This window comes from Lycorma delicatula, chromosome 1 (assembly GCF_047948215.1).
Source record: "Lycorma delicatula isolate Av1 chromosome 1, ASM4794821v1, whole genome shotgun sequence".
NCBI classification, from domain to species: Eukaryota; Metazoa; Arthropoda; class Insecta; order Hemiptera; family Fulgoridae; genus Lycorma; species Lycorma delicatula.
Genome location: NC_134455.1, coordinates 314,176,221 through 314,198,539, shown reverse-complemented (window position 1 = coordinate 314,198,539; position 22,319 = coordinate 314,176,221). Strand labels below are relative to the sequence as shown.

Below are 22,319 nucleotides of genomic sequence, written 5' to 3'. Positions count from 1 at the left end.
TTACTACATTAGAACGAGAGAAAAATAATCAAGAACAAATTTTGCGTTTGATAAAGCGAAATCAAATTACAATACTGGAAGAATATACATACTTTTTACAAATTACATTTATTAGTATACGTAACAGTTACCTAATCACGTATAAATAAATTTCAAGTACTATTATATTTCATACAGGCTGTCAGTATCCAAATTAACCTCAATTTGTATATAAATAATTTTAAAGGTGGTTATAAACAGTAACTGAATATAAAATAACATGTTATCCTCGTGAATACTCTTTACAGATGAAGCAATCAAAATAATACAAATAATGAAGTAATAGACATTTTTGGAATGTAAGAACCCTCTATAACCACTGAAACTAATTTCCAACGTAGTTTTCAAGAAGTGTCTAATGCAGTTCAGTATTGTTAATAGTATGTAGCAGTTCAAGCGTATTCTTAATAGTGCAGTAATCCCTTGGTTTAATGAGATTTGATTTAGGCGATTTGAATTTGCACGGTTGATTTTATAACACTGTCCCTTGACTTAACGCGGGTCTGGTTTCGAATTACTATATGTAAGGAATAAAATAATATTCGTGAAAGAATTCTTAAAAAGAGTTTTCGGTAAACAATACACATGGACTTATATACACATGTAATGCAATGAACAATGAAACAGGTTTTCCCTTTCAAAAATAGCATACTGAAGTGTGTTAGGTTGGTAATACTGAAGTGTTTGGTTTATAAACATTTTAATGATCACAGTCAACCAGCTATTAACTGTTCAGAGAATATATTGTGTTGTGTTATTCTGTCTTACGTTATATTACTGTGCAGTATATAATTCTGATCGGTTTGTGTTCAAGGCGCAATACAAAGTCTACAGAACGTACAATATTTGCAATGTATTGTGCGAAATATTTTAGGATTTTATTGTGATTTATTTAAGTATTACCTTTTTATTTTATATTTTTCGTCTTTCTAACTATGTCTGGCCTTAAAAGTATGGGAAAGAAAAGGAAAACTATCACTCTTGAGACAAAGTTGGAGGTGATAAAAAACATGATAATTTACGTAACACTGATGTAGAAAATCATCTTTGCTTCGTCAAATCAACAGTACGTTTAATAATTAAAAATAAGGATACTATTACGATCGCTGAAAAAATGCTGTTCCTCTACAGGCTTCACGAATATCTTATTTAGAGTCTGCTTTAATGGTTGAACATGAAAAACTATTGAACATTTTCATAGAAGATTGTACTCAACGTCATATTCCAGTGACAACTATTATTATTTGTGAAAGAGCATTAAGTTTGCATAAACTATTAAGACCTAAATACCATGCTGAAGATATCAACCTATTCAATGCAAGCAAAGGATGGTTTAAAAATGTTTAAAAACTTTCTAAGAACGCATAACATTTTGATTCAAGGTGAAGCAGCCAGTGCAAATGAAGAAACCGAAAAATTCAAAAAAACATCGACAAATTATTATGAGGAAGGAGGATACACGTCAGAATAACTATTTAATGTTGACGAAACAGCTATTTTTTGGAAAAAGATACCTAAACGTACTTTTATCGCAAAAGAAGAACGTCATATGCTCGGTTTTAAAGTATCTAAAGATCGATTCACACTTTTACTTGGAGAAAACGCGAAGGGGAACTGTAAACTAAAACCGTTGCTTGTATATCACTCAGAAAATCCCCGTGCTTTTTAAGGAATTAACAAACAATCTCATCCCGTGTATTGGACATCCAACCAGAAAGCATGGGTAACGAAGCGCATTTTTTCTGACCGGTTTAGGAATTGTTTTAGCCTGCAACTCAAAGATTTTTGAACAAGAAACAATATCGCACACAAAGCCATTCTCCTGCTCGATAACGCTCCTGGTCATCCAAGCTACGAAGAATTGGAAGCTATTAATTCACATGTAAAAGTCGTTTATATGCTTCCATATACAACATCACTGATACAGCCATGTGATCAAGGATTGATAGCCGCATTCAAGGTTTACTATCTTAAAAAAAAAAAAAAAATGTTCTCAGGTGATTTCTGCGACTACCAGTTCAAGCAAAGGTATCTGTGATTTGCGAACATTCTGGAACAAATATAACATCCTTCATGCTGGTCGCAATGTTGGAGAAGCTTGGAAAGAAATCAATGAAAGTACGCTTTGTGGATACTGGCAAAAGCTGTATCAAGATGATCAAGCTCAAACTGCGTTCGATGATAACGGACAAGGAATTAAAAATAAAGTTGTGCAACTTTCCAGCAGTGTAGGGCTCGAAGTTGATGCTGAAGATCTAAATGAACTTGTGAAAGGAGATAAACAACTTTTAGAAAATGAAGACTTGTTAGCACTAACCGAGTCGCCAATTGAGCAGCTAGACGACATTCGAGTAGCAGTGTCACATAATTTAAATCAGGGTCATCAAACATCGATAGTGGTGAACCTTCAACCTCATTCTCCATTTTTCAGCCGCAATTAACAGTAAAAGGATTACAGGAGACATTAGGATACTTCGAAAAAGTGTGTGATTATATAAGTAAAAATGATCGTAATCGAGAACAAAGTACAAAACTTGTAAATGGATTGTTAGGTGATACGGAATGCTACAAGACAGTGCTAAATGAGTTGCAAATACCAGTAAAGCACAGTAAACTGGACAGTTATTTTAAGAAACCAAAGATGAACTAAATCACAAGTTCTTTTTAATATTCTTTATTGTATTTAGGCCTATATATACGTTTATTTTAAGGTAACTATTCTTTTTAATAATACTGTAGTGTATTGTACAATTTTCTTTTCTTTATTATTTCTTTTCTTTTGTACTTTATTATTTTTATACTTGTTTATACTTATTTTTACTTTGTTTCTACAATACTGTATGTAGGTAATCATATTTAATGTACTGGATTCGATTTAGATTGTATTATATAATGTATGTTTCGCCAAACTCTCTAAACATTCTGTGTCTTCTACCTGCGAAAATAATTACGAATTTAGCCTACTAAATATGTACACGTACAGATACTATACTACACAGACAGTACTGTACTGTATACCTTTTTTGAAGAAAAAAACACTTTTAATTTACGCGACAATTTTCAGGGATGAATTAATCGCGTAAATCAAGGGATCCCTGTATATGTTGTTATCTGTCATTTTCGATGACAGATTCGCAAACAATAGTTGCAAAAATTTTCTTCAAAATGTTTTGGAACACTTCAAAAATTTTTAGTAGAGTCCCATTAATACCGCAACAGCTATGTACAAATTTCCAACATGAAAGAGCAATAACCATTTTGTCGTCCTTTTATTCACAATTTTTTTTTCGTCCTTTTATTCTCAACAATACTCTGGCCGAGAAGAATCACATGCGTGACCAGCCGGATCAGTTGATATAAATATAAATCTGTTTGTGTAAGGAGATACAAAGGTTAGTGTGTGCTAGAAAGTCGGAGAATGTAAATGGACAAGGAAATCATGTCTTTCGTCGAAAAAAATCAAGAACTCAAGATTGTTGGGCAATTTTATAATTATTATCTATAAATCGGTGAACAAAAATGTAAATTCAAACTTTTGGTAAGCGATTTGTACAACCGATATAAAAAGTTAATTTTATGAAATAATATTTCACAAAAATGTATTAATTATATAATTAATTAATTTATCTAATATATAAATGCGAAATTTTGTTGCGGGTTGTGTCTGCTTGTCTCTGTGTGCAACAGCATCACGCGAGAACCGACCGACCGATTGCTTTTAAATTTTCAGGATAAAATGTAGCCCCCTTGGGGCTGTTGTTGGTTTGCGGGGCGCCTTTAGGGTACATCCGAACAAGCATGTGCCGCAATTTTTTTCTGGGAAACACTGCAGAGATTCGGCCTGGTGGATTCAGGAATGTGACCACAGTGTACAGCGAGTTGTTGCGCTCGGAGACCATTTGTCGGCTCTAACTCACTTGAGTGATCTAAGAATGTGGGCTTAAAGCAGTCAACCTCCATCTCAAAAATATTAGTTATAACTGGTTACCCACTTTGTTCGGTTCTTAGCTTAAGCCGACAAACACCACTGAAAGGTAAACGTATTTCATTTCTCATATCATATTTTTAATCGCTTTCATTTTATGTTTTTTAGCCAAGTAACCGGAGTCAGATGCATCCATTTTCAGTAATAGTGGCTGTGTCGGTTGAGCCGCTTCGCCGTACACATTAAAACATCGAAATTCAGAAAAAACCAAAAAATGGTTTATAGATATTTATCGAAAGGTTATTTGCAAGTCCCAATATCTACTGAATATTTCGATTACTACAGACGGAAAAAAGGAAAATTTTTAATCACTGTTCAAATTTTTTTCCTTTCTTCACAGTTTTCAAGGTCGAATTTCGAAAAATGTAGAAATTAGCTTTTAGATATTTACGTGAAAATTACACACACCAAAAATCAAATTGATATCTTCAATTTCTTACCGAGAAATTAAAAAAAAAAATAGTAAATTTGATTATTCCATTTTAACCCTTTAAACTAATCCTTTCATAGTGTGCACTTACACCGTAAGAAGAACATGCATACAAATTTTCATCAATTTATCTTCAGTAGTTTTTGCTGGGCGTTGATGAATCAGTCAGCCAACACAAGTTGCATTGTAGGTACAGATTTATTAAATACCCTAATTAATAGGTAGATAGATTAAATAATTACTATATATATATATATATATATATATATATATAGTAATTATTACGGTAAAGTAATTAGCACGCGTAAAGAGTATAGAGTGTAGCAATTACTGTATATTAATTTTTTTTGTACAGCGTAAAAACAATTAAAAAAATTGAGTTATTACACTGTGTACGTCATTAAAAAAAGAATATACTCGTAAATCTACAAAATAACATTTGATTTTAGGATAAATTTCTTTTTTCTTTATTTAGTAACTAAATGAACTTGAATGGATTACAGGGAAGTACGGTAACAAAGCGTACCATAAAACTGGCATATTTTTTTCAGGATAACACGAATATTTACTGCCTATCCTGAAGTTTAAAACTACTAGCAGTATTACGACCGACACAGAGATTCATAATACATGTTTTGTTTATGTCCTTAACTCATAATTAAAAACACATTTTTTATATTAAAACATACTTGTGTATGTACAAAAGTATGCTGTGAACATACTCAAACAAATCCACATGGTGAAATAAACCTGAGTGCAGTAAAGTTCTGTAGTCCATTTGAATCGAATTAAATAAGATTTTTATCGCATACTGTTCTTGGAATTAAAACAACACTAATAATAGAGCTTGTTGGATTTTCGTTTGTTGGGGGTTGTAAATATTCGCGTGTCCGCCTACACTGTGCACTTTGCGCGAGTGTTATAATGCGAGATGGTAGTACTGAACACTGACAACAACCGGCACAGTACGGTACGGTACACCGAGCAGGGTTCTATTTGCAACACCAAAAGGCGGGCAGCTCTCTCTTTCTCAATCTGTCTCACACCGACTACTCCCTCCTCGAGGCTCCCACTCAATCTCTCTGCGGATTACACCGGTCTCTCCCACCATCTCACTCTTTCTCATCACCGTCGCAATATTTACTCGCGGACGATCGATTCCTTCACCCGTTTAGTAAGTTACCTTCCTTCTTCTGAAAAACTTAACTCTCTTAACGTTCAAATTACACGGTCTACGTAAACAATAGTTACATACCAAGGTAACTAACCGCCGAAGATTAACAGAAGGAAGTTCAGATCAAATATTTACATTTAAGCCTAGATATGACTGCAAATTCTTAAAATTAATAATTAATTACTAAATTACCTAGAGATTCCCTGAGTAACGGTCTTATATTCAAAATTCCAAAAAAATGCCTCCTACAGAAGTTGATTAAACAGCCTTGATTTACTTAACATTTTGTCTCTTGAAAATGATCTCTTATATGCATCACCAAATATTAAATTTACAAAAAACTTCATTAGAACGGATAGCGAACTATGAAAAAATTATTGAACAAAGATGTTGCAAATTTACTAGTTATTATATCATAATGTACTTTTTTCTTTTTCTTTTTTGTTGTTTAATAAGCGAATAAACATCAAAGAACGTAACTTTATTTTCAAGAGGAGGAACCCCCCTCCAAAATCTATTAAGTCAAGACATAACTATGATTACAATCAAGATTACGAGCTTTACGATTTTTGTTCATCCAGCAAGTTTCGGTTTCACATGTTGGCAGTAGTAATTTCTTGACGTAAAACAAAATTAACGACTCATTTGATTCAATTTCGTATGAGACATCAAGATATCACAAAAAAGCTCTTCACAAAAAAGAATTATTTTGTGTGTACAGATAAAACATCAATTCTAAAATCACAGATAGCTCGTTGTCGATGCACCACGCCTTTAATGGAAAAAAAAAAAATACTGAGTTACATCGAATCGGAGTTCTTATACAGTTTTTTTACTTCCCAAAGTACATTGAATTCAATTAAAATATTACCTAAACAATGAAGTTATGTTACAATGTAATGATTTTAAGAATTAAAATAATTCTGATTGTAACTCAAAAGCGTGGTGGGAGCCTTATCCATAATTAAAAATTAATATCCGATTTATTTATATTAACAGGAAAATTAAGAAAGATGAAAATGATGATTTACAAAGAAAACCTTGTCGTAACAACTCATATACAGAATAAACAATTAAAAATGTAAGAGTTTTAGTTTATACAATTCACTGAATTTTCGAGGTGAAACAAAGGTAATAATTTTCTTAATTATTGCTGAAAGGCTGGCATATATCACATACAATATTCATTAGCTATAAATCGTCCCTTGAACCGTGTCAGTTTCCATCCTATTTCAGATAGACTTCTGAATTCCTGATAGTTGCCGTTTGCTTTTACATCATCTACAACTTTTACTCTTTTCTCGCCATTTTATTTACACCTTCTAACAACGTTTTAAATGATCTCAATATTTTCATTTGGCGAAGCCTGTTAGCTATACTGTTTATTTAACTGTTTTTATTAAGCTTTCATTCTCGATTGAATTCTTAATGAGGAAATAACCTCATTTTTCATCGGATCTGTGCACAAAATTTTATCCGATCTTTTTCATTCTCATAATTCAAATGGGAGTGTCCATTTTTACATCCGTATGAAGGAACACTCTTAACGTAATACATCACAAGACACATCTTTACGTTCTAATCCATCTTATTACATAATAAGGGTTTCTTTCTATCAAAAAATTTCTCAGCCCTTTTGGTTTTTACGTAATTTTTATTTTTCCAATCTTCCGTTATCAAGGTACCTGTACCGTTTTACTTTTTAAATCCTTTATTCTTGTGCGTAGACATTCACTAGCTTATCATCTCCAGTGCTCATTATTTATGGAGCAATCCCGCATGAAGAGTGATTTATTTCTTTTCATTCGGTGGTTTTCTTCGTTTTCCAAATTCAATCGCTATTTTATAATTCGTGTTACGAACGCTTTTATTCAATACTTATTCGTATTCCATACTTAAATATCGCTGAAAAATTTGTACATATTTGTATGCGGCTAAACTTTTATATTTTTCATATGAGTACGGTAAAATTGAAGCAGTCCGGATACCTTTTCGTACTGAAGCAGTCCAAAACCTTATCATCGCAAATGAAATGTTACAACAGGTACCTTAAAAATAAAAGGGATTAGTCTCTATAGTAATCGCACAGTGAGTAATAGATATCATTAAGTACTGCAATACGAAAATATCACTAAATATTAATTTGCACCGTATGATTAAAAACAATACTTGAAATATTTTTAAATTTTTCTAGATTAAGGCTATCAGTTTTTTTCGCAACAGATGCATTAATAATTGATAAACTGTTTTTTTTGTTTTTTTTTTTTAATTTAGTTATTCCATTAAGACATTACAGAGTAATGTTACAAAAATTAGAATTTTAACCTCGAATTATCATTCTTTATTACATCGTTATATTAACTATTTAATAAAAATATATTTTTATATACTGCACTGATTATTGACAAGAAACAATTACCTTCTGGATGCATTCGCTGACAACTCTATCTGGTACAGCGGGAAATTTCTGTTTAAGCTCGTGAAAAAGTTGCATTATGGAAATATTTGTGCAGCAAGGGGGGCAGTCAGCCATCATGTACTAATATTAATGTTGCTGCTGCTGCTGATACAACAACACCGGCCACCGATCTCACGTTTCTTGTTCTCCACCTACACATGGCCGCACTTCTAGAAAAAAAATAAAATAAAATAAACAACGGAATTAACAACAACAATAACAATTACTAAAATAATCAAGTAATAAAAATCAAATTAATGTTCAACTTATATTAAAAAAAGCTGACAACACAGTTGTAGGACTTTGCCGTCACGCGGTTTTTTCTGATGCACGGCTTACACTCATAACTTAATTTAAAATATTTATAATTTTATAAGTGGCCATTTTAAATACACTTTTACAGTTTAAATATTATTGATTTATTTCATTTTACCGCTCCCCTGTGACGTCACAATATAGAAGACGACTATTGCAGCTGTACGTCAGTGCTAGACTAGAGCTCCTTGTGGTGAGAGGGAGTACGTTTGACGTAGTATACCCGCTTAGCCGCTAGTTTATTTATAGCATTTTTTGGAGTAAGGGTAAAAATTTTGCAAATTTTTTGCAGATTTTTTTAATTGTTAACAAATGTGTCTAAGAAAAATAAACCACAATTAGACTAAATACTGAGGGTGACCTTGCTCTACAGCCTCACCCCCTTGATCTTGTAAGTAGAAAATTTAATGGCATCAATGTGTTATATACAGAAGTAATCTGAGAAAGTTTGGTCAAAATTGGTCCAGTAGTTCTGGAGATATAAGATCATTTAGAGGGCGAAACCGAACACATACGTAATACGAACATCCGGAAAATTTTCATCCGGTTTTTGGGTTCCTTAGGTGTCAGAACGTCAAGATCCGATGAAGAACGCATATGCCCAAATAGAACTGATTATGATACTTTCCCTTCTAAAGCCATATAGACGGAAAATAAAAGTTATGTAAATAACAACAGCCAACGGATTCAAAGAGTCGTTTATATTCTAAATCAATCCTAAATTTAAAAAAACTCTTTAGACGCGAAATCTAGCATAATAACAATCAAGGAAGGATATTTTATTGATAAGAAAGAAAAAGGGTAAGGTTTTTAGGTAGCCTGCTGTTTCTATATTCATTCTCCTAAAATTTCTCTTTCATCAATATCAAGTTTTCTCGGCCATTTTGAAAACTATCGACACATATTGATAAGCACAAGACAGTTATTTTGTTTTTAAGTAAAGCGAGCATCATACTGCGAAAAATGAACGAAAATAAAGCTACCAGATACGAAACAGTCCGCCAGAGTTACTAAGTAGAACCCGGTTTTACGTCTTTTGAAGACTCAAGCCCGAATTATTTTTGTACCCGCAATAAAATTTGCTACAAATAAATTGATGCTAATAATTACTAAACAAGACGGATTAAGAATGTTAAAAAGATACTAGAACATTACAACCTTTTTATTATTTCGTTTGAGAACGTATTTCCTTCAAACTACATTACGTATGACTTTCCCGCTTATTTTCCGCACTGTTTTGAAGGAACAAGAAGCCAGGCATTACTCGGTAGCTACTAGTATGGCGTTTGGGGCAATCTCTAGCAAACACAATTCCCGAACGGTTCCAAGACAGAGCATGGCGCCACGACAGCAGTTGATTAAATTTATATAAAATCTATCCCAGGAAGAAATGAAAGACAACGTAATGGCGAAGAGGAAGGGTACGATTAGGTTTGTTTCTGATTACGCTAATTTACAGTCTTTTCAGATATCAATTTTCTAAATTTTTAACCACCAGCCTCAAATGCTTTTATTGTTTTTCTTTAATTGAGATGTTATAAGATTGAAAAAGTTTCGAACATTTATTAAAAGTGTAGGAATGTAATAAATATTTATTACATTATTTTATTCATGTATTTATTTATTTTTCAGTCTGCACCATAAAAATTGTCCTTTTTTTTTTTTTTTTTTTTTTTTTTTTTCTCTCAGCTCCCCTGGGCCAGACCGACTTGTTGGTATTACGCCGCCCAGGGGAGTGTCTTTAAACTCAAATAGGCCTCCCCACCTACCGGCTATATACCGGCAAGGCAGGTCGGCCTACCGGTTAGCTCTTTTTGAGAGTTCTTTATCAATATTGGCCCCTTGGGGACCCAAAAGGGCAATACTAATACACCACGCCAGACCCAGTTCGCCGCGACGCGGTACCGGGTCCCTTCAGTATTCAGTGTGCTCTTGCCTGACTGTTACCCGTGGAGTCCTTGGTGGCTCATCAGTGCCAACACACCGCAGCATGCTGGACCTCACCAGCAAGGCTGTCCACCCAGTCCTATTCTAGCCAACACCTTGTCTTCTCTCATCGGAGTATTTCTGTAGAACAACTTGTCTAACAAAACTAGCAAAATTATTCCAGTTTGACTCGCTTCTTAGCATGTAGTCTATTGTTGTCTCTGGAGTTATACCTGCGAGTGCCTTACTATGTCTAAGTGTGTCCCACCTATTGCACTCAAAAAAGGTGTGCTCAGCATCATCTATCTCGTTGCAGTAGTTGCAAATTGGTTCTTCTCTCTTGCCTATTTTGTGCAGGTAGTTATTGAAGGAACCATGTCCTGTAAAAAACTGCGATAGGTGATGATAACCTCACCAAATCTTCTCGACAACCATGGCTTGATGTTGGGGATGAGGGTTCTCGTCCATCGACCCACAGCTTCCTGCGACCATCTTTCCTGCCAGATATTATAAACGGCATCCCTGACCTCTTGTTCTGGCTTGCCTTGTGCCCTCTCCACCCTCTTTTTTGCGATTAGGTCAATAGGAGGTGTACCCGATAACACGCACAGGGCGGCATAGGACACTGTCCTGTATGCGGACACAACACCTAGGAGCACACACCTGTGCATCCTCGCCAGTCTCTCTTTGTTGCGCCTGATGGCGATAGAGCGCCACCAGGCCGGAACGGCATACATAAGCGAAGACACGACGGTGGTCGCCAGTAAACGGCGCTTTGAGGCCCGAGGGGCATTCTGCGATGACATAATGATGTTTAGACTTTTTATCATCCTTTCTGCCTTGTTGCATACATTGACTATGTGCTCGGTGTATCTACCGTTTATCTGGAGGATAACTCCTAAGTACTTGATGTTATTCGCTTCTTCTATAGCATGACCGTTGATGGAAATATTGAACGGTTCTAGCACTCTTCTACCCGTAAAGGCAATACACCGGCATTTTTCCGTAGACAGTTGCAGACCCCTGGACCTCAACCACTCCTGTATAGTGTCGATGGCCGCATACACCCTCTCCCGCACCACCAAGACCGTCCTTCCCTCTACGAGGACTGCAAGGTCATCTGCATAAGCCAGCACCTGAACGCCGACAGGAAACTCCTTCTGAAGGAGTTCATCTATAATCACCAGCCACAACAACGGCCCCAAAACAGAACCCTGCGGAACTCCACCGTGCATTTGAAAATGTACTGTTTCTTCCTGTGCTTCCACCAGACATCCTCTGTTGGACAAGTAACATTCAATTTGCCTACGCAGGTACGGGCTGAGGCCCCTAGCCGCAATTGCGTCATTAATATGACCCCAACCAATAGCCCCGAACGCGTTTTTTATGTCTAGTGATAGCATCAGTGGAATTCTCCTGGTTCGCCAAGTGCCTCTCTTCACCTCGTCGGCCCATCCCGAAATTCGGCAGATAGCCTGCACGGTGGATCGCCCCCGCATAAACCCGTACTGGTTAGGGCTGATTCCGGCTCCCTCTTCTAGTTCTTTGATGATGCGGCGAGCCAGCATCTTTTCTACTAGCTTCCCCATCATGTTAAGGAGGCTCAGGGGTCTATAGGTTATATCTTCCTCCGAAGAGGTGCCTTTAGGTAGGAATACCACTCTGGCCTCCTTCCAGCAGTCGGGGAAGTCTCCGTTCTCCATGCCATGGCTGGCAATCTCGAGCATCTCCCAGGGAGCCTTCTGAACCAGCCCCTTGATCACTGCCGCGGAATCTTGTCCGGGCCAGGGCTCTTTTTGTTTGCCAAACTCCTCGCCGCAAGTTGCAGCTCTTCCATGGTGAATTTTCTATTGTCGCAAGGTGTGGATCTCACGATATCAGGCACTGTATGCGGGAACAACCTGGCTACCTCCCTTGCAACACTGGTCTTATTGAGGATAGGCATACGTCTCCCGAACCTTTTGGTCACAATACGATATGCCTGGCTCCAGGGATTGCTGTCAAGCTCTTCGCAGAGCCTGATCCAGCAATCCTTTTTACGTCTCTTAATAGCCTTATTGAGCGTTCTTCTTGCCTCGAGGTATCTATTGGCTATTTCCTGGTACCCTTCTCTGTTATTTCTAAGAATACGTTGTTTCCTTCTCCTAAGGGACTCGAGCTCTTGTCTCATTGCTTCAATTTCAGCAGTCCACCAATATACGGAGCGCCTTCTTGTATTGTTAGCTGTCATTCTGTCCATTTCCTGCTTTATTATATTAGATAAAGCCTCAGGTGATTGTTGATGTCTATCAGACAGTCTACTTGCAGTCCTGTTGACGATTTGCTCTATTTGTACTGATGAGAATCTCAGTGGGGGGGGGGGAGTGCACTTCACGCCTGAAATCTACGTCTTTCAGATCCAAGATAGTGGCGCGGTGATCGCTCGCTATATCTTCTGAGAGAACCATCCACTGGTACTGATTCCTCCTCCACCTACAGTCCAGGATGGTGAGGTCAAGCACCGACCGATGACCTCTCGCTACGTACGTGGGCGTATCGTCATTAATGCAGATGCAGCCGGCAGTTTCCAGGAGATCGGCAAGGAGTCTGTCCCCTCCTGTTGGTGTGTCGACTGCCAGCCGCCACCATTTTGCTTTAAAATCACCCAAAATTACGATCCTCTTGGTTGAATTGGTAATCACACCTTGTAAAGTGTCGATGAAGTTAGTAAAGTCCGTGATCGCAATGTTGGGCGAAATGTACACACCCACGAATAGAGTTGTTTCGGTTTCAACAGACACCACGCCACTACCTCTAAACTTGAAATTCCATTGTATACTATGACTTACATCCATAATGGCAACATCTCCCGACATATAAACAGTCCATCCAAGTTTGGCAGCTTCATATTTATTGGGTTCGGTGACCACAAGGAGGTCTACGTTCTTGTCTGCAACAACACGACTAATTAAGTCGTGAGCGAGAATACTCCTATTGGCATTCGCTAACATAGTCCTAACCATGCAATTTTTTCTTACATTGCCATGCTCCAGTCCTGTGTTCACCGCTCTTACAATCGAGGCATTGCTTAGGTTCAAGACAATCCGCTATCTTGTGACCTCTGCTACCGCAGTTGAAGCACAAATCGAGCCTATCTGGGCCCTTACATTCGTGCCTTCTATGGCCCGTGCCCCAACAACGGTAGCACCTGTCTTCATCTTCCCGGAATAAAAATTGTCCTGCTTATAAACAAACGTACTCACATATTAACATAAAGAAAAAAAACTTAAAAATAATTGTCAATTTCAGCTTCGTTTTTCTTCCATTTTTTTTTTTTGAGTTTTTAAACAGAACTATTTTGAAGGATTGAAATATATTAGTATTTGGTATGCATTTTTATAATTCCCGAATAAGTAAATATGGTACTTTTTAAATGTCAAAATGTTTTCCGTGTTATACATAAAAATTTTAATATTTAAAGGCTTATTTCCAGCAAGAGTATTTCATTAGTTAAATATTAGGAATTCTTTATAGTAAGCAAGATGAGATCCTATTTGTTCAAATTTGATTTCAAATGAATGCACTGTAACGGAAATTAATTCACCGTTAGTATCGTTCAAGATCTGTTTCTCAATAATGAAAAAACACCCTCGCTATTTTTTATTAATTTTTCTCAAAAGAAACAAGATACCTCTATACCTCTAACATTTAAAACAAAACTAAATTATGTTTCACAAACTAATATGAAAGAATGTAATCCACAATATATAAATAAGTCCAGAACAATTGTTACGTATCAGATATAATTTGTAATATCGTCCCCACCATGCTAAAGTAATGAATGTGAAAAACTCAACATTTCAGGACTGCAAAAACAGTTTCAATGTTAAAATTGAAACAGGACCATCACTTTTATTCACTTTATTCAAGATTGGTCTGACTCCTTACCTAATTCTTTGTAGATTATATATATTATTACCTTTAATTGGAATTAATATTATTGTAAAAGTAAATTAAAATAAAATTCGATAATCTGCATTAATGCGACAATTTTATCTGTTAATAAATTGAAAAGTCTAAACTATCGAATGTACCAAATTCGTCAATTTACTTCGTCAACAATTTCTTTCTGCATTTTGGCAACTAAATTTATTCTGTTTAGTGAAGAGTATTGATAAAGGATTGCGGGAATCGTTAAATAATTTGAAGTTATTTAAGATATTGATTAATTTATTACAATATTTGAAAAGATAAGAAAATTTAAATAAAGGTACAAAACATTACAGCATAATAATAATTACAAGAAGTGCTAAAAGAAGAAGTATTATATGAAGTGACAAACTAAAATATCCAAAAACTACAAAAAGTTATAAAGTAAAAAAAATAAAAGTAAAAAAAAATTAAATTTAAGTAATAAAAAATAAAAAAAATAAATAAAAAGCACAAAATAACATGACTAAAAGTGACAGTAAAAACATTTATTTACAAAAACTATTGTTTTTCTTCTTCTTCCGCATCTTCATCTGGTTCGGGTAACCTGTCTTTTTTATCGTTCGAGATGGTAAGTTTTCGTAAAACACAAGGTACAACCTGGAAATAAAATACTGTTCGCATAGATGCAACAAATCTTCTTTTTTTTTTGCAACAGAAATAGCAAGCCTATTTCTATGTGCCTATTTTCTTGTCTTTGTCGTCTTTTAGGTTTCAAAATTAGCGTTTTAAATTCGGCTTCAACGTCTTGTTTTTACCAAAATTTTGTTCTGAACTGATTTCCGGTACTGAAATCAAACATAATCATTAAAAGTAAATCAAGCTTCAGATTCAGAGACTGCTTCATCCACCGTTTTCATGGAAGTTATTTTTTACCCTTCTTCACCTTTTTTTTTTGTTGATTGCTTATTGAGAAATTTGTAAGATTCAAATTTAAGAAATCATTATGTAATAATTTGGTAACAGCAAACGGACGAGGCTTTTCTCGAGCCAATTTCATTATCTGTATCCAATCTTCTGGAATATAAACGGGTACATGCTCGCTCTTAATCTAGTCTGGGCGAATCGCACAAAATCTTACTTCCTTTTTCCTTACACTTATCTGCATACATATTATACATCAATCTTTATCCATCTCAATAGATAAATTCACTTTTTAACAGAAAATAGCGAGATTCTACTGCTGGAATAGAAAGAATGTGTTTTTTAATAAAATATATATCATCACTACCGAGAGGTTTGTGTCCCCTTTTCTCAGGTACTATAACTCCTAAATGAGACAAACGTTAAATGCCCCTCTTATTACTTCTTCACTGATCCCCAATGTGTTCAAAAAGAATTCCCTGTACAGGTGTGTTTTTCATTTTGATACAGAAAAGAGTATTTTTTTGTGAATGATTTTCTAGAATTACCGGCGATAACTTTTCGGCTTATCTGCTTCAATATGACGAATGAAAAACTCACGCTGGGTTCGTAGTGTCTCTAATAGAGTGGAAATGTTTGTATATTTCTTGTTTCGCTTCTTCCGGAATAGAATCAGACGGAGACTTGTGAAAAAAGAAGTGTTTAATACTGTTATACTTTGTTTGAACTATTGAAATATTATAGTCGAACGTTTAAAACGAACCGCCAGAGGTAACTCTGAAAAAAATGTTTGTGGCACATTCGTGACTCTGAAAATAGTTACATACAAGAAGAATATGAAATAAGTAGTGGAAATTCATGAATGTGAGTTATTCGTTAAAATGTAGTATAAAAACTGCGTCGAGGGGAATTTTTGTAATAGTGTAGAATATCGAATAATTTATTCGTCAGTCATACATTATTAATGCCACAAAATAGAAATATTCGTAAAAGGGATAAAGTTTACAATAGCCTTTCTAAAAGAGATACGCATTGGATAATTTACCACAAGAAACAGGACGTTGAGATTAATAGTAAAATGAAGAATTTTCACATTCGTTACTTTAGCATGGTGGTGATGATATACACGTGTCAATGTTTGTTCACAAAAAACATTTTCTGTGCATGAATTAGTTTCGTCTTTTATTGTTATGTTCATCGTTTATTTATAATGCACGTTTTAAATTGTGTACTACGATCTCTACACATATGACATTATAAATTTAAAATTAATTTCATGTCACTAGATAAAGACACAGAACTATAGTGTTCTATATTGAACTATATATTATGAACATATAATTATAGTTCTATGAATATATATGGCTCAATATTATACTCAACACTACGTAAAATAAAATAATATTACTGGATATTATGGTGTTTTTCAATATTCTATGAATACTGAATTCATAACAATCCATAGTGTAGAATGTATAATATTCTATATTGTATAACAATATAAATACTATTGTATGAAGTAATATAATTTAGATAACGACATAAAGATAGTAATGACAAGTCACGTTTGTTCGTAGATAAGTTGGAATTTTAATAAGCAACTTCGTAATTCATTATTTTCTTCTTTTTTTTTTAAAAAGAGAATAATAAATAAAAATACCGTTTTTGATAAAGTTTTACAAATTTTTACAATTACTTTAGCCCATGTGAAACGCAAAAAAAAAGAAAAAGAATATATATTAAACAATATAAGTTATAGTTACTGATTTCCTCGAATAATATGGATTTTGGACGAATATTTCTCCAATTATAGGCTACTTTAAACGTCAGATTAATGTAATTGTTTTTTATGTTACGTTAAAATAAGTGAAGAATTTTAAACTCCAAATTTTATATGTTTAGACCAGTGCAAAAAATTATAAAAGTAACTTCAATAAATTTTAGTTTTTTAATATAATTTCTTTTTGTCTCTTAAGTAAACAAATGTTTCAAAATACAGTCTAATCTAACCCCCCTTTTTACTTCCGTGTACGAAGTATTGTGACCGCGAAAAACTTTGTTTTCCAAATTTCACCGGAAATATCCGGTGAAATTTATACCACTTTAACTAGTTTCAACTAGACGTCTGTACTACGTACGAATGTATGTATGTACCTCGTATAACTCAAAAAGATTAGCCGTAGGATGTTGAAATTTTTTATTTAGGATGTTGTAAAATCTAGTTGTGCATCTCCCCAATTGATTGCAATCGACTGACTGAAAGTGTCCAAAAAAGCCCAAAATCCCCCCAAAAATTGGATTTTGGATTCTTTCTTAATTGCAGTAATAAGCCCTCATTGAGAGCTTTTCAACGATATTTCAAAAGTGTTACTTACTTTCATTGGTTCCAGAGTTATAGCCACGTAAAATTTTAATTAATGAAATATTTGAATCTTTAGGCACATCGATTCGAATCAGACTTAATCTCGTTTTCTTAAACTTTTTTTTAAATTTATATATTGATTTTAATAATAATTATTAACCTGTGATTGAAAGAAAATTTTTTACAATAAAAATAATTCAATAACAAAAAAATCAAAACAAAATATGAAAAAAAAATCAGAAGTTGGTTGTGAAATAAAATTTTATGTACTTTTAAAAATGTGTATATGTAATTTAATAGGCATGTGTGTATATGTAATAGATTTTATGAAATATCTGATTATTTAATAGCAATTGAAAATTATAATTTAGAATCGTATAATTTTTGGATTTTCTAATTTAATTTCTGTTTAATTTTATCTACATTAAAGTTAACTACAGAGTGACTGAAAAATTGACCCTCAAAAAGAACAACAAATACACTGAGGAATAATTGCCCGATCTTTAATAAACTGCAAAAGATCTTATATTTTAGTTCATTACTCCTATGATACTGTCGGAGAATATTCTTCCTAACTCGTAGTTCATCATCATTTCATTTTTTTTTTGTTTTTTGTTGCCGATCATTTAATCACTCTTTGGTTTGATGTAATTCTTCTGATCTTAATTTGTGTACACGTTATCTAGACTTCAAATTTTCTCTCTGTTGATATTCATCATCCTCTCTTACTCTTTTTATTCTTTCCTTGCTCTTAACATTTTCTTCCTCTTTATATTTATCATCTTCTCTTAATTTTGTTATTCTTTTCTTATTCATAACATTTTTTTCCTCTTCATATTCATCTTCTTGTGGTTTTGTTTGAGATATATTTTTTTAATGTTATCTTTATTATTCCTGTATGATTGTTTCTTTTCCATTTTTGATTATTCACCAAATAATCCAATAACAAAAACTAAATATTTTACACCGTAAGGTCAAAATTAACATTTGTAACCAGTGAAAAGTTCACTAAACGGAATAGGTTAATTACACTGATAGAAAAAAAAGAAGTTTTTTAATGTTTCCCTAAATCTGGAAAAATTTCTTGAATTGCTTTTTTGCTTACATTACACATCTGTAAATACAATTTTTCTATCACCATATTTTAAAATAAATTATGCTTCAAAATTAAGGAAAAATGTAGCAAAAATCTGTAAAGTTTATAATTTTGTATGGCCATACCTGTGTTAGAATGATTTCGTTGATGCGCTTTTCTCTTATAAACAGCCTCAGGTACATCTCGATTTAACGTCCAACAGTAATCGGCTAGCAAGTTAGTATTCCATTTCCCTTTATAGCGGCTTTCCATCACCGAACTGTCTTGGTGGAAACGTTCACCGTGTTCGTCACTTACGTCTCCGATGTTGTCCGTGAAAAAATGCAGATGTGAGTGAAGGAAATGTATTTTCAAAAACATATTACATACAATAGCTCTCTGTGAAGTAAGAAGCTGATCAACAATATCGTAGTATCGGATATTTGTTTGCCGAGAAAAACTGTGTAAACGTCTTTAAATGAAGCCCAAGCTGCACATACTACATTATTTAATATCGAGTTAAATACATCATCTTTGACCAACTCTCTTATTTGAGAACCAAAAAATATTCCTTCTTTAATTTTTCCTTCACTTGCATTCAAAAATTTCTGCCTGATGTACAAAAATCCGGGATTATCATTCATTATTGGTTTTACAAAATTGTTCCTTAGTCCTACCTCGTTATGGAGAGGGGACAAACATTTTTTTTGGGTTCAAGTAAGGGCTCATGAATAATATTTTTCCCATTTGGAGTTAAGGTGTCTCGTTTCTTCCAAACTTTGTAACATACTGTTTATCCCAAGCTCGGCTATCCCATTAGCAAAGAAAACACATGTACATAGTATAGCCTAACTGCATGCCCAACAAAATAGCAATAAATTTCAAATCACGACATATGTTCCAGCTATGTTTTTTATAATTTATTTTTTCAAGAATGTCTTTCAACACATCGTATGTCTCTTTCCAATTAATACCATAAACGACTGGTATCTAAGGATATTTGTTACCGTTGTGTAGTAGAACCACTTTTAAACTATACTTGGACGAATCTATGAAAAGGCGCCAGTCCTCAGGTTGATGAAGTTGTCCTGAGTGCAATATAAGTTCATCAGTGTTTGTAAAATAAACGAAATTATTTTCATAAATAAAGTACTAAAAAAGTTCTTTTTGTCGGCTTCGAAAGCCCGAAATTTTTTGTATTTTTTTAAAGTAAATTCCAACTTTGCAGTTTAGATCCTAACAGTTCAGCTTGATTTTTTGATAAATCTAAATTCCTAACCAACTCATTTAATTAACCTTGTGATATAAGAAGTGGCTTATTGGAAGATAATTCAAAATAAAAATCATTGTTGTGTTCTCCAGTACCACCAGATTTTTCGTCGCTGCTTTCGAAACGTACATTCACATGTGGCTCAGGAACTGGAATAATTTCAATGTGAGGTACAGGCCTGTTTGCCTGATATTGAAATAATAAAAATAATTAAATAAAATAAACATGTAAAGGTTAATACTAACAATAATAATACTTATTCTAATTGCACGTGATCATTAAATATTAATGGCTAGATTAATGTTTGTGTTTTGTTATTATTTAATGGAATCGTTTGCACTGTTTTACATTAAATCGATAAAATTAATTATACATGATCTGAGGATGTAGATGTGAAAACCTAATTATTATGATAAGAAACAGAAATTAAACTGAAACACAAATATTTTAAACTATTTTAATTTTAGATTGGCTAACAAAAAAAAGAAAACGTAACTTAAGGCGTTATGTTTTTAGCAGAAACCGCTTAAAAAAGATCGTATAATTATATATTCAATAAAACGTGTTCTACCTACCTACTTTATCATTAAGAATTCATTTTAAAAGCAAAAACCAAGAGACGTGTTTTTTAAATTGGGCGTATAAAATAAGTTATCCTAAATTTCTAGAGTAGAAAAAAAATGGGGCTCCTGCATCAAGAACCAATCAGAGGCCAGCATTTTGTCGCGTGACTTAAGCACCTCCCCTGGGCACGAACTCCAGTCTATATGACATCACGACGGCCATATTGTGGCGCCATAAATATTTTCCTCAAGCGCGAAAAAACGTTTTTTTGTAGTGCCAAAAATGAAACAAAAAATTTAAGGGAACCAAAAATTATTTTTTGTCTGATGAACCTCCCACCCAACGATAAAAAAATTGAATGTGAATAGCCGTTACGGTTACACTTCATTAAACTGTTCTAGTTTATACGGATCAGTTCGATATTGTTCAGGTGAGTGAAATAATCATTTAATGAATATAATTTTCAAATAATTTAACATTAAATGTAAACAATTATAGATTAAAATAATATTGATAAAAAATCTTTCCTATGTAAGTTTTGGCCTATCTGTATGACCAAGCAGAAAGAAATTACCATAATTCGGCTTATTAAATATAAGGGAGGACGCTATCATGACCATTATCGAATAACCTGTCAAAATGAAAGATATCGATCGGTTCGAGCAGGAGAACCGAGAGAAATCAGTTTCAATGTTTACGGTTATGAATTGGTTAAGAACGATTTCCATATATATCCAGTAAGGGTAGCTATCAACGGAATCGCACAAACGATTTACCAGAAATATTAGCATCCTTTAGCACAGACCTTTTTCTTCCCATCGAACTCTGAGAATAAGAAATAGAATTCATAGATTTCATTTCATACGATAATATACTTAGTGTTGAGAAAAACAAAAACAATATGTATAATTATAGCACCAACAGAATTATCGAGTAAGCTGAAGGAAAGTATGAAACTGAAGACACATTAAACCTTGAAACATGAAATGAATAGACAATTGTGTTTTGAAAACGATGTGGATAATTTACACACAAATATTAATTTCTGAAGAGATGAAAATAAAGATATAAAAGAAAGCAGAAATCCAGTCTAATGAAACGAATCAAATGTGATCAGATCCACCTATATTGCATACCCTGTACGATAAAAATACTACGAGATGTGTTATACTATTCATTAGAAGTCGATTTTACTCAACACAATCCGTTCCATATTTGGCTTCAATTCAGTCGTTTTAAAATCACATAAGTGGCACAAATCCACGGAATCGCGATTTCCATTAGGGCGGTGAACGCCATACGTGTAACTTGTAACATAATTATGAGTTTCATATACGGACAGTGAAGATGATGTTTTGAATACATTTTTTCCTAACGTTGAACGAGGTTAGAAAATTATAGAAACACCACATAAACAAGAAACGCAATAAATCTTCCTGTCAAAACGAAACAGATACACATTACGATACGGGTTAACAATCAGATGAGGTTTCGTCAATTTAAAAGGATAAATAATTATTACTACTCGTCTTAATCTGAGAAAACGAAAATAAAATTTTAAAATGGGTTTAGTTTTTATCGAAAAGTGGGACAACATAAGAAAGAGGTGACAGTGACACAGAGTAGCAGTCGAGAAGTAACTGTAAGGCGATTAACACCTCAAAACAAACATTTTCTACAGTCGTTGGGATTTAGTTTTAGAATGAGTTACATACTTAACGTGGATACGAATAACGCCATACTGGATGATTCAATTACCACTTACGAGTACTACACTCATGCACCGTACGCCTCTTCAACTCTTAATAACACTGATGAAATAATAATACCCGTTCATCAAGACATCTACACTCATCCATTGGAAAGTTACTTGGTGGTAAGAGGTACA

At 33.9% G+C, this 22,319-nt stretch overlaps 1 protein-coding gene across 10 annotated transcripts in view; it reads right to left on the bottom strand.

Annotated features, from left to right (window-relative positions):
• Positions 1 to 22,319, bottom strand: part of LOC142334065 (uncharacterized) — a 191,664-nt gene that overhangs the window by 93,091 nt on the left and 76,254 nt on the right. For 8 of the 10 annotated variants that reach the window (XM_075381801.1, XM_075381769.1, XM_075381751.1 and 5 more), the window contains one exon: positions 8,048 to 8,256. In XM_075381801.1, coding sequence (XP_075237916.1) covers positions 8,048 to 8,164 — 117 coding nt within the window. In that variant the 5' untranslated portion in view covers positions 8,165 to 8,256. The remainder of the gene's footprint in view (positions 1 to 8,047; positions 8,257 to 22,319) is intronic. The other 2 variants (XM_075381759.1, XM_075381775.1) reach the window with 1 other exon arrangement.